At 41.6% G+C, this 13,141-nt stretch overlaps 1 protein-coding gene across 8 annotated transcripts in view; it reads right to left on the minus strand.

Annotated features, from left to right (window-relative positions):
- mef2cb (myocyte enhancer factor 2cb) overlaps nt 1-13,141 on the minus strand; it is a 70,348-nt gene that overhangs the window by 20,561 nt on the left and 36,646 nt on the right. For all 8 annotated transcript variants that reach the window (XM_065965214.1, XM_065965222.1, XM_065965219.1 and 5 more), the window contains one exon: nt 7,623-7,826. In XM_065965214.1, the coding sequence (XP_065821286.1) occupies nt 7,623-7,826 (204 nt within the window). The remainder of the gene's footprint in view (nt 1-7,622; nt 7,827-13,141) is intronic.

A 13,141-nucleotide genomic window follows, 5' to 3' on the forward strand; every position in this document is an offset into this window, starting at 1 on the left:
CATCCCCTCACCAACCGTCACTTATCGTCTTTTGTCTCTCTGTCTCTTATCGCGTGGTGCCACAGCAGGAAAAGGGACCCCGAGGGAGGCCTCGAGTAACAATGACCAGCCGGTTGACCTCTATACTGTGACCTTGAGTTTCCACACCCTGTCCAAAGCAGCAGCCACCATGGCAGGGAAGGAGGGGAGGGGGTGGAGGCCAGGGGGGTGGGGAAGCTCCAGGCAGGGCAGGGAATGCCATCTATAAAAATAGCTCTTCATTATTCTGTATTTTCCACAAATAGTTCAAAAAGAACAAGGCATCATTTCATCTTAATGGCTGGCGTGAATTGTTCTGGGCTGTGTAGTGGAAAAGTCTCGCCTTTTTGGCCTCAGAAGTGGCCTGCCTTTTTCACCGCGCCACACCACAGGGACCACATATTGGCACATTTCAAACAAGTCTATTTTTGAAACCTTCTTTTTGTTGTTGTGGGAGTACCTCAGACTTCCGCTTCAGCATATTGACCTTAAAAAACACCTCTGACTGAGATCCAAGTGCTACTTAGTTTCTCGTCTGAGGTTCTGCTTTTCTGGGCAGCGGGTGTCTGATGTGGAATAAAATGCTCAGCCTTCAGATCATGTACATTATCTGTCATCTTGCTTTTAGGCTCTCTTAAAAAGTGGAAGCGGCATATAGTCTATAAAATAGGAACTCAGTAAACTCGTTCCCTTTATGTCTGAGGCTGGCGCCTGAGACAGATGTGTGCCAGTCTAAAGCCTAAAGCAGACGATGCTGAGCTCAATCAGGAGAATAAATTGCTTGTGTGTCACTTGTATTGACTTCTATTCAATTGAGACAAATTATTTAACTTCTCCGAAAAACATATTTCTTTCAAAAGAGAAGAAGCCTCTGTTTGGTAAAGTTTATAGGCTGAGGAGAAAAATCAGATTTAATAATCAAATCCGTTATTCGAAAGATCAAATGTTTATTGGCAATGCAGGGTTTCAAACCGTTGGTCTTGTGCATGTGGCCGCCGAGGGCAACTCCTCGGGGCGATCCACAGAAACAGAGAGAGAGAGAGAGAGAGGGACGCTGAATGAATAGCCTGACACTTCGCTTACTCACTGCTCTGTTACAAAAACAACAACCACCCACCCTGTTTCAAACAAAACGAGGGGAGGGGGTGAAGAGAGAGAGAGAGGGAGGGAGAGAGAGATTCCAGACCTATTCTTCTTCTCTCTCCCAGCAAGGACCGACCGCCAGCAAGGCAACTATTTTTAGCCTCACCACATGCTATTTTTAGACCACTTTTGGACGCATTTATTTAAAAAAAAAAAAAAAAGTACATCAAATACAAGCATGTGATGCTGATGCGTGTTTTGGGGCAGGAGTCTTATTTTGACCATCTTACAAACTAGTTTTTATGTGGTGAGTTGAGTTGCCAAAATCATGGTACTGTGAAGGAAAAGTGGAGACATACAGTATATGAAAAAAAAAGATAACTATGTTTTGTGGAGTGCTTTTTTTTTCTTACCAACTTTTTCTATGCACACAAAGAATACAGGAAGGTTCAAGTAAGATCCAAATATGACAGCCAGGAAAAAGAGAGGGACAAAGGAAAGGGCTTTTTTGGTGGAATTCATGAAACTGTCAAATCAGAGACAATCCACGGTTATAAAAAATGTAGTAGCTTGTTTAGCTGACTTGAAGAGCCAACATTACAATTGTTTTAACCTGTAAAGTTGCTACAAATGTACCAACTCCTCAACACGTATCCTATTTATCAACCCAATATACCAGCTGACATCTTGTTTTCCTTATTTTGTTTATTGTTAAGATGTGCTGGAGGAAGTTTCCTGACTGTCATCAGAGTCTTTGTTATAACAAACTGCTGCACCTCTTACCTTGCCAATGTCACAGGGTTAATTTACTTAGCGAGTTAAAGCAGCTTCTCCCTTAAATCCTCATCTCACCAGGAAAAACAAGCCAATCTCTTGGCCACTAGTGAACACTGAAGCACTGTGATCGCCGTGACAAACCCCACCCCTTTACCTCAGTCCCATGCTGCACCACATGTACCTTTAAAACCTCCCAAAATGACTCCACTCAAAATCAATGTGTACATCTGTAATACAGGAGATGGGCTACCACTTTCTTATTTCTCTTGGAAGCTGACACATGTCCAAGTCGCAGAGGAGAAATTAGCGAGAGCATTCAAGCCGTCGTGATTATATAGTGTTTGAGAAGCCATGAGAAGAAGTCATTCAGAGAGCTGATCAACACAGAAAACTCCTTAAGGCTAATGTTCTCCATGCTGTTTAGAAACCAAATAAGCACACAGAATAGCTCACATGCTGGAAAATATTTTCATAAGAGTGAGGCAGAACATGAGCACACTGGCACTTCAGAGAGGGAGATCACATGTCCTGTTGACTATGAGAAATCAGAGAAAAATGTGTTTGATTTATAAATAAGGGATTTTTTTGGTGAATGGCCTCAAATCAGACAAGTTACACTCTGTAGTTTTTATAATATGAGGAAAATCCGGTTTTATGGATCACAGAAACAAAAATTGTGCAAAGCAACACAGTGGAACGTAAACTTTCGCCCTCTCACAGACATAACTGCCTTATGTTTCTTCTTTTCCACCCATCTCCACCCCGCTCACTTCATCTCCCCCCCCATCCAGTGGACAGTCACTGGGCTGAAATCACACCTGTGCTTCTCACACATCTCGGCACACGGGTGAAACATACGCAGGGTGAAACATGGTGAGGGAGCTTTGCTGAATCTCATTAGCGAAGCGGGTAGTCATTAACAGAATGACCTTTGGAAATAATTACCAGCCTTCCTCCCTTCCATTCCTCTTCCCCTCCCTCCCTCTCTTCTCATCCCTCGCACTCATCCATCCCCCTGCCCCCCCCCACCTCATTCAATAGTTACTTCTAGGTGAGGACAGATAGAGAGAAAGGAGAAAAGGAACAAGTCGAGGAAAAGGTGGGGAGGCAGAGCCCTGCTGCTGCTGTTTAAGATTACAGGGTGAGCTGAACTTTCAGATTAGGTTAATCTGTTGGAAATGGGATTGGCTAACGACCTTTCCTCTGGCAGGTAGGCGAGCAGGCAGGCAGGTCAGTACCAGGAGCCATGTGCCGATGCATGTGATACTTGAGCCAATGGCATCAGAGTGTGCTGTGTTGGCTGAGGTCATCACAATGCCGTCAGCTCTGCGGGGTTCAAGCCAATTGTCACCAGTATGTACACAAGCATAGACCCATGCAGTGCAGACACACTGACACAGGCCAAAAACACTTATGTGTGTGCTTATGCAAAATAGCTCTTTCTGTAAATGCAAAAACAGTGTGCACTAGTGTTTGAGCATCCTTCCCTCCTTCCACTGAGGTATTTGCAGGAATTTACGGGATATAGCTCCCTATCACAGCTCCCTTTAGTTGTTTTCCAAACCTGTGTTCTTTGTCTCAGTGAGGGGAAAACAAATTTATTGTGGAACAGGGATTTGGCACAGCCCAAGAGTGTTGTTGGATTTGGGGCCATTCAATCACAGCCAGAACCAGCCAACGCTGCTTAGGTTTTGGGCTTGTTCTGCAATCATCGGGAGGGGTAAAGAAAAGACTCTTTCATGTGCTATTGCAATTAACAACCCCCACACTGGCATAATGAAACGCCAATAAGAGCTCAGAGTTATTGTTCTTATGCAGGACTCAAAAGAGTGGGGGAAAAGGGAGAGATGGATCTTTTCTCTTGTCATTTCCCAACATGACGTCTAATTCAGTTCACATGTCCAGGAAACTGACCTGGCAAAGTGCGAGTATAGGAAATCTATCTGCATGTCGGACTGTTTTATCTGGAGCCAGAGTCAGAGTGGAGTGTAGACTTGCCAGGATGACACCGCTCTGACATCCAATGATAGAGGGTCTGCCTCTGCCTGGATAGGCTTAGATGTCTCTTTAAACAATTAGCATTAATTATGTGGACCGCTCCACTGGTTTAACAGCTGATGATACAGTGTACGTGTTTTATCATAGTCTCTTAGGAGAGTCTCTGTGAGTGCTAACACATCTCCTCAGTTTGATTCATAATGTATTTATTGAATTTGTCACTGTATTTATGCAATTATTATGGGTTTCTTTGTGTCATGCGTTGTGATTGAGACAATAATATCTTTGTCTAACAAAGCTTCTGTTGTTTTACAACTCATGCTCCGATAAGGGTTAGCTTTGCTTTCTTGGACCTTTTGCTTGAACAGATATTTGTGGAAGTGTCATTCCCAGCTGAGACTGTTTACAAGTGAGTCATCAGAACCTTCTTTAATGCTCCTCTCTCTCTATATCTCTTTATCTGTGTCTCTTTCTCTCTCCATACTTATGTCCCTCACATACATATCTATATATAGCCATTGACCCATACCTAGATGCAACATAATGCAGAAAAAAAATCTGAGAGATTATGCATGCTCAATGAAAAACCTGATAAAGGAAGAGAAAACAGAGGAGAAAGAAAGAGAGTGAGAGAAAAAAGCCCTACAGCCTCTTGTAAACATGCTGTAGCTAGAGAGGCTGTGCAACACTCTCAGTGCCACTCTCTCAACAACGCTAATTATCAACCAAAGACATGCTAATTACATAGAGCTTTATTGCTAATGTAGCAGGCCTCTATGCCAGCCGCCCACACTGTGAGCTCCGCTCCCCTACCTCTGCCTCTCCTCCCACTACACCTTCAGGCACCGCAGCAACAGACGGAGAGAGATGAAGGCAGCCTGTATACTTCTAAAGACGAGAGCTTTCCACCAATTACAAATTAAATATGTCAATAAGTAAATGTCATGTTTAAGGTGTTATTGTTCTTCTAATGGCAAACTTTGATCAAATTTACACCCCTAAATCTAGTCATACATCTAGTTCTGGACCTTTTCCTCCTCATCATCCTGCCATCTCGACAGGAAGTCTGCTTCGCTCCTGCCTCCCCCCCCTTAACTCAACAACTCACCCACGTTCCTGCACCTGTGACGTAGCCTAGCAGCGGCACACAACACTCGGCAGGAGTGTTCCAACCCCCCTGGTTCCTAGCCCTCCCTGTCCACACACCCTCCTCCCATCCCCAATGTAAAACGTGCCAGTATCGGCCCTGTGGCCAATCCCGTTAGCACGCCACGGCTCAGGCTGAAGGCCTCTTCAGATCAATTTCTCCCGCTGCGAGTCGCTCGGGGTACTCCAGGGATCACAGTGTAGGTAGAGCTCTACAGCGTGCTCCCCCCACTAGGCTCTTTAGCGTCCTCCCCTGACATGGCTGTTTACACGTTAGCCATCCTCTGCTTGCTAATGGAGACACAGTTAAAGAGAGAGCTTCAAAGCGGGGAGCTCTCGTCACAGGCACTTGCTTGAACATGTGACAGCTCTCTTCATGGGTTGAGCTAGGGCAGGCTAATATGCCGACTACACAGAAGCTGAAGAGCTTGCAGCATTACACATATCAGTGCTTATACAAAGAGTAGGGGTATAAGTTGATGCAAAATGGGTTAATGTAATTTATATAATGCAGAGAGGATTATTTTTTATCCCCTTTGATATACATGAACACGATTAATTTTGCACAAACTGTGGCAATAAGATTGATTCATAGCTAGTCTCAAAAGAAGCTTTGGGAAACGGTAAAGATGTTTACAGATGTGTCATTTGTAATGTTCAATAAAGGGAAGTTATGGAAGAACTAACATGTTTAACAATCTAAGTTTTAAAAAAAAGTTACATGTCAGCCACATTAATAATTAACAGAAAAGGTTCAATGCTATGAATTAAATGGAGGGACTAAGAGCACAGTATATTGCAAAAGGAGAATACCGGTAAGCATTTCTACTGTGTGTGTTGGATTTATTAGTGCTTCAACATGCTGTCTATGATAATGCACCCAGTCCATTCTCTTTGTTTTCATCATTAGGGTCAGTCGTATGTTGAGTGCTGGTTTCTCTTGATGTATGAGCTCCATTAACACGCAATAAATAAAAATACAAATGGAAATGGTGATGGAACAAAAGCAGTAATGACATCAGCAAAGCACTCTCAAGCTTGCAATATGCTGCCATCTGTTTATTTATGTAGTTTTTTTTTTTTTCAACCTAAATCATGATATGAGGGACGAGTACATAAAGGATGGGGATAATTTAAGGTTAAAAATCTCTTCCAAAGACTAGGACAATTGATATGTGTAATCGAAAAATGTAAAAGGGTTGCTGTCAGGTGCAGAGCGCCATCTGGAAAAGCAGGGAGTGTTCCCTGTGGGCCTGCCCATCCACAGGTGGGCAACAAGCCCAGCAACACCCGTATGAAAAGATAACAACACGTCCCATGCTGTGTTCAGACTGGCCAGCCAGCAAGGTGCATGTGATTTAAGGAGAGACATTTCATTTAGCCTGTCCTTGTTTTTCCTTTCCAACTTATTAAATACTGGGCTGACCATGACAGAGATACAATGTTGTGCATCAAAATGTTCACATACAATGTAAAGAATTAACATTATGCTGTCCGCAGGTGTCTTTTAAAAACGATCAAATCAGCATGCATAAACAATAAATTCCAGGGGAAACATACAGTTAAGTTTTAGTAGGCTGTGAATCATTATTCATGTTGTAGATATCACAGTATATATACTATAAATAAGTCATATTACAACTGTTCCATTTGTGTACAATTGAGATAAGAGTCAGTGGTCAGTTCTATTTAATTTAAATTTTGCACACAAAATGAGAAATGCTCTCTGTCTTCCTTTTAAAACATTCAATGTATCAAACAGTTGAACTAATCAAATAAACAAGAAGGAACCTTGAATAATATATACTGTATGTGACATTTTCAGACAGTTAAATAATACGATTTATTCAACGTTACTTTGTGGGACAGGTGCAGTTTAATCAGGCGTGCTGTGAGCGTAAATGTGTACGCACGAGAGAAAGGGAAAAACTCTGCATGAATGCATTGCCTGTGTGTGTGTGTGTGTGTGTGTGTGTGTGTGTGTGTGTGTGTGTTTGGCCCACCAGGTTCGTCAGAGCCGCAGTTTGAATGTTGCATAACAGGTTCACGTTGAGAGCTTAAGGATCTTGGAGGGTGCCAGCATCCTTTCCTGCTTTATCTACCTGCCTACCAGCTGCCCTGACGGCACTGTTTAATGTCTCCTTGAGCCACATGTGTCCAAAACAAAGTCAGAGCAACATCCTCATCTAAGAGGCATCAGTGATAAAAAGGCACCAGAGGAAGGGGCATCTGATTATACGGCACAAAAGTACAACTAAAGTGGCAAAAAAGTAAACTAAACGTTAAAAAAAGCAACTTAAATAAAATTAAAAAAAAAAAATTCTGAATTTTGATAAACTATGGGTCTTAAAACAGTTTTTTTAAGGGATTCATGTTAGGACTGAACCCCTGGGGAAGACAGACAGAGCAATCATTTCTTACACTGTGTTAGGTGTGAAGACGAAAAGAGAGAAGTAAGGGTTGCTGAATGAGTCACAAACACTGTAACCATCTGTCTGCGTTTGTGTTTCAGTGTGTTTGCATGAGCGTGCGTGGTTCTGTGCGTGTGTTTTTTTTTTTTTATGCATATGTGCACCGTCTGCGTTTTCTTGTTATCTCACCTCCACAATATCAGAGTTGGTCCTGCTCTCGTGGGGCTCGTTGTATTCGGTGTATTTAAGCAGGACCTTGTCCATGTCTGTGCTGGCATACTGGAACAGCTTGTTGGTGCTGTTGAAGATGATCAGGGCAATCTCACAGTCACACAGCACACTCAGCTCATACGCCTTCTTCATCAGGCCAAACTTTCGCTTTGTAAATGTCACCTGGGTAAAAGAAGGAGACAAAGGAATAACAGGATAATGATTAGCTGATGTGAATGAAAAAAATAAAAAGATCAATGACTAAGTTCAAATCAAATCAACCATTTATCATTAGCTGAAGAGTTTTGGAAACAACGAAAGGTGCATCCCCCCCTCCCATACAATAGAGGAATAAATAGAAATCTAGTGTAACATATTTTCCATTTTAAAATGAGCAGTTCTCAGGGAAACATAATTAAATGAAAGTGAAGTCTGCAGCTGGTTCAAAACCCCCTGACTGTAACAGTCCATGCACCATACCAGGAAAAAGAAGAAAAAAAGAAGCTGGCCTTGTATTTAAGGAACTGAAAACAGTGTGTCTCAGACAGATAACGGTAAAGAAGATCAGTTATTGCCTGTACATCAAAGCGCCCTGAGGTTCATCATGAAACAGATGTCGCATTAAATAGTCCATTTCATATGGCCTGAATGTGCTTGCTGTCTCAGTCCAGCTTTAAACACAAGACACATGCACACCTATAACTTTTTCTTTCTTCTAAAAAAAAGCTGAGGCATTATTTTCTCACAGTGACATTAACACACATTGTTCAGCTGTTGTGTTGCCCAATTAACCGCCTCTTGTAGCGAGTAAGAGGCCGCTGATATAAATAACGGATGTGCTCTCAGACTGTGCTTGAAGCTGTATGCGAGCGCTCATAAAGTGACAATGCACTCGACTCGAACCACAAATATTGTTTTATCTAATGGACCCTTTTTCTTTTTTTTTCTGTTTGTGGCTATGTGCAGGTACATGTGTGTGTGTGTGTGTGTGTGTGTTTGTGTGTGTGAGGCCCAAGACCAGCACATTTAATAACTAACGAATGCAAGTGGCCACATTGTCAAAATAGAACAGCCTCTATTCCTCTATTGTTTGGATCAAAACTAGAGCAGGGAAAGTGAGTTAATTCCAGTGAGCTGCACCTGCTTTCTCTTCAGAGCCATGTGTGTAAGCTCTGTGGCTGTATAGGAGAAAGAAAAAACAAGATGCTACTGCCAGCTTCTTTCTCTGAGACACATTGCTTTTCCTTTTTTTTTTGTATTGAACTTCTGTGACTGTGTGTATTATTTACATGACAGATCTGTATTGACAAAGCTTTTTTTTTTTTTTTTTTTTACAAAGACGAAATAGTGCCAGATCTGCGCCCAGCTGGTAGCTAATGATCACAGTTTGTTGATTAACTGCATGTTTGTCTATTCTCTTCTGACACTTAAGTGGGCCAAAAAATACAGAATGAAAACCGCCCAACACTCAGTTAAACATGCTCTGAATACAACAATTAAAGACTCTTGAAAACTGCAGGCTAAAAAACCTGTTTCAAAGAGATCTCTCTGTGTGGTCGATTAGGGTAATGTATGAATAGATTTGTGGCATAAATCTATCATGCATTGCCCTTCACATTTTCCCTTCACAACTCCCAGATCTGAAAGAGGAGACGCGATTGAATGGATATTGATAAATAGTTTTGGATGTCCTGAAATCATATCTCACAGGATGCACCAGGGAAACAAAATATCTAACTATCCCTTCTCCTCCACCCTTTTTTTTTTCTTTTTCTCCCCACATGAACTGCAGAATCCTGGACCCGCTTCCACATCTAAAAGTTTTCCAGTGATGTCACCGCATCACGCCGAGCCATGTGTCAGACAACAGAGGCTGAAACCAGAGACGCGACATTCTGAATCTCTACAAACCGGTGTGTGTGTGTGTGTGATGTCAGGTTGTGTACTGCGGCACAAACACTCATCTGATTCACAGACTGTGTAAGGAGAAAAAGCTCCCCTGGGCTCTAAATACCATACTGACATTTATAAAGTCATCCTAAGATGTAAAAAAACAAGAAAAAAAAAGTCTCAGTCTAAACACTGTAGGATCAAAAGGTATCTCATGACAACAAGATTAATTGTCATATCCAACTAACTTGGAGCTTGAGCATCCCAAACCAAAACAGACAGCATTTACAAAGTAGAACAAGAGTGAGACAATAAGATGATAGGACTGTGGGACTTAAGGTCAGAGCAGATATTCGGGGTCAGGACATGTGAAGTGTTGTCTTCCCTCTGGGGTTTGGATGCAAGAGGGCATTGGGGGGGGGGGGGGGGGCAAACGCAGGACAAAGCTCGCTGCTGGCCCGGCTCCGTTATCACCCAGTCACTCAGACACACACTCTGCTGGGGCCATTAACGTTTTATAAGGTGGCTCACACAGGGGCCGCAAGTGTGTGAGTCCCTGAGGTCTGGAGGTCCACTGATATGTTAGTGATCCAAGCTAACATATCAGACATAAACATCAAGCAAACATGAAAGAAAGTGTGTAACTAACAAGCAGCATTGAATTCTGACATTCGCTGCATCCAACTTCAACATGCAAAATAAACCCAATCAAAGTTTTTTCTTGAGCCTCACACTTTAAATGAGGAACCTAGCATGCATTTTTCACATATTATAATTCACACGTAGACTGACTTTAACAACACCACAGGAAGAGAATAAGTGTGTGATTATGAAAGGCATTTACTGACCAAACAATAACACCTACATAAAAATCACACCAGTGCACCCCCACATCTCAATCTGACACGTACAACCTGCTACCTCCAAATCACATATATTACTAACGCCATGCTCATGCATCCATAAATACACAGGCTTGCATACATTGAGTTCTTGCTTGAGCAAACACACATTTTAAAAGACAGTTGGCTGTCTTAATAGCAAATGCCAGTGCAAGCATCAAGTGGGATGTGCTAATTTTCACTGTGTCTTAGCTATATAATTTTTATGTACAGTGTTAAACTTCCCCTCTTGAAGTAACTCTGTTGTTACCTCATGGCCTCATGATGCTGCCATGTGACCCTTCAGGCTGGTGATGTCACCAGTGCCCTCCCTAAATCCAAAACAGTCTTGTTAAAAGGAACTAATGATTTCATTGCAGAAATCTTATTATTATCGTATTAATATCTCTTATTTATATATTTTACATATTTTTGTTTATTAACAACTATAATTCTGATGTCGATGTACAGCCTTTGTATCGAGTTGAACAGCTTGTCCTTGGAATTAATGAGCCCTCTGTCTTTGTTGTTACACTGAAAAAAACCCCACTGTAAACCACCCGTATGTCAGTGTGGGTGTAATCTTTGTTTCCTCGGTCAGTGGGTGCTGTTAGACACACCACTATGTTAATAACAAAGAGCGCAACATTACAGCACATTTGCCACCATGTGTATTGGTAAAAAGGGAAAGTACAGTGTAAGGGTGTGAGTGTGAAGCCAAATGTGTTTTTTCACAGTAATAAATGGGTAACCAGAGTGTGAAGGCTAACTTCATATGTACACACACACACACACACACACACACAGACACAGACATTTGTTGACCACTCAGTCGTTGAATTAAAGACTGAACTTAATAAAGAATGTTGTATTTGTATGCTTTGAGGACAGTCTGCGTGCGTCCTTGTTCATTAGTTTAAGGCTAACATTTTCAGTCCCACACATATTCGTACAGTAAAAAAATAAGTATTTATCAAGAATAACTTTTTAAACCAAGTTAGCACTATAGATTCGGCCTCTGCATCCACAATAAAAACATTATTTAGAATTTTATGTTACAAATTCTGAAACCTCCTACAATATTTTACTCATTCACGTCAATATCCACATTTGCTATGACATTGCTTAACTATGAAAAAGTTCATAGCAACAAAAAGAGACATTTGAAAAACATTTTACTCGCAAAATACTTGCCTCTCACCATATACACTAATAATTATTGAATTTGATATAAACATATTGATATTAAGCTTTATTCTGAATTACGTCGCCCCATAATGGGCACCCATTCACAAGCAAAAACACTGTAGACTCATAGTGGTACACAAGCCCTTTTTCTTCACCCCTATCCTCTTCCACATAAACCAATCCCAGGAGAAGTTTAGACATACGCACACAAACGCATTCACATACACACCCATGTAAACCCACAAACTCTTTACCGTTACTTCCCCTTTTAAAAAGTTAAACTTTTTTTTTGTAATTCTGATTTAATTGTTTTTCGCATTTCCTTATTTTGTTTGTTTAATTTCAATTAACCAAATGATCACTTACAATTCCCCTAGCCAAAAGGCAAAACAGAGGGACCGACAGAGGAGGCAGCATCTGTGACACATGGGTGAGAGGGGAGAGAGATGGAGGAGGGGGAGGCAGCATAGAGGGGGTGGATGTACAGGAAGCACATTTGTATGCATTTCCTCTCATAACAGGAAGAGGCCAGTGGCTTCCCCTTCACAATGGCTTCGCTTCTGCTTCCCACCTCCTGCCTGCTTCCCTTGGGGAGGAGGAGGAGGAGAGGAGAGACAGGCACCACAAAACTGCTGGTTAGCAAACCAAACATGGCCATGCAGGGAAACACACACACATTCTTAGATGTCAGTCAGCTTTTGAGCAGGACGATCGCTCTTGGGACAAACACTTCTCCCATTGTCAAGGGCCGAGCAGGAAGACACAGGCTTACGCAAAAGGACTAAGAGGAGCCAAAGACCTGGTCCTGAACTCTGCCTCACAGCCAAAGAAGCTGTTAAGAGGGGCATTACCACAAAAGAGGCTTTGTCCCACCTCTAATATATGCTATGCTCTTCTCTCTCCTCAAAAACCCCTCTTATCATCCTTTTTCAGTACGCCTTCATTATACAGTAGGAAACAGGAGGCCGCAGACTCCAAACATTTCTTCATTCAGAGTCTCAATCAGAAGAATCCACTTAAAAGTTTAACTCTAACTTGTACAACTGACTAATTGGTTTCTTAATTATGACGATTGAAGTGATAGGGGTCTTAAAATACAAGCCAGTTTTTATTGATCTTGTAATGGCTCCTTCTTTGAAGGGTCCTGTCTGTGCTGAAAAATCACACGTGGAAAAGGATGTACCCACTGAGAAAAAAAGTGGTTGTTACATATTGGTCATGGCACTAAGGCAGACAGAGAAGACCTAAAAGAGTATTCCCTATTTCAACAAAAAAAGAGTTAAGAGGCACTTGGTTTAAACTTTTTGTCACATCAATTTTGGACACAAGGCAGCTCATTGTTTCACTTATTTCTGTTGTCTTTAGATTTTATGAAATGAAGTCTTTGAATAAAGAATTAGCTTGTAAAAAATGGACTACAAAGAAAGACTTAAACAAGCTTCAGATTGTTTGTCAATTATTCAAAGTAATAGTTAAAAAAAGGAAATAATAAATGCATTGTGGGCCTCAAACCCAGTTTTAGACTTCATAATACATAAT

Source organism: Labrus bergylta, chromosome 2, assembly GCF_963930695.1.
Source record: "Labrus bergylta chromosome 2, fLabBer1.1, whole genome shotgun sequence".
NCBI classification, from domain to species: Eukaryota; Metazoa; Chordata; class Actinopteri; order Labriformes; family Labridae; genus Labrus; species Labrus bergylta.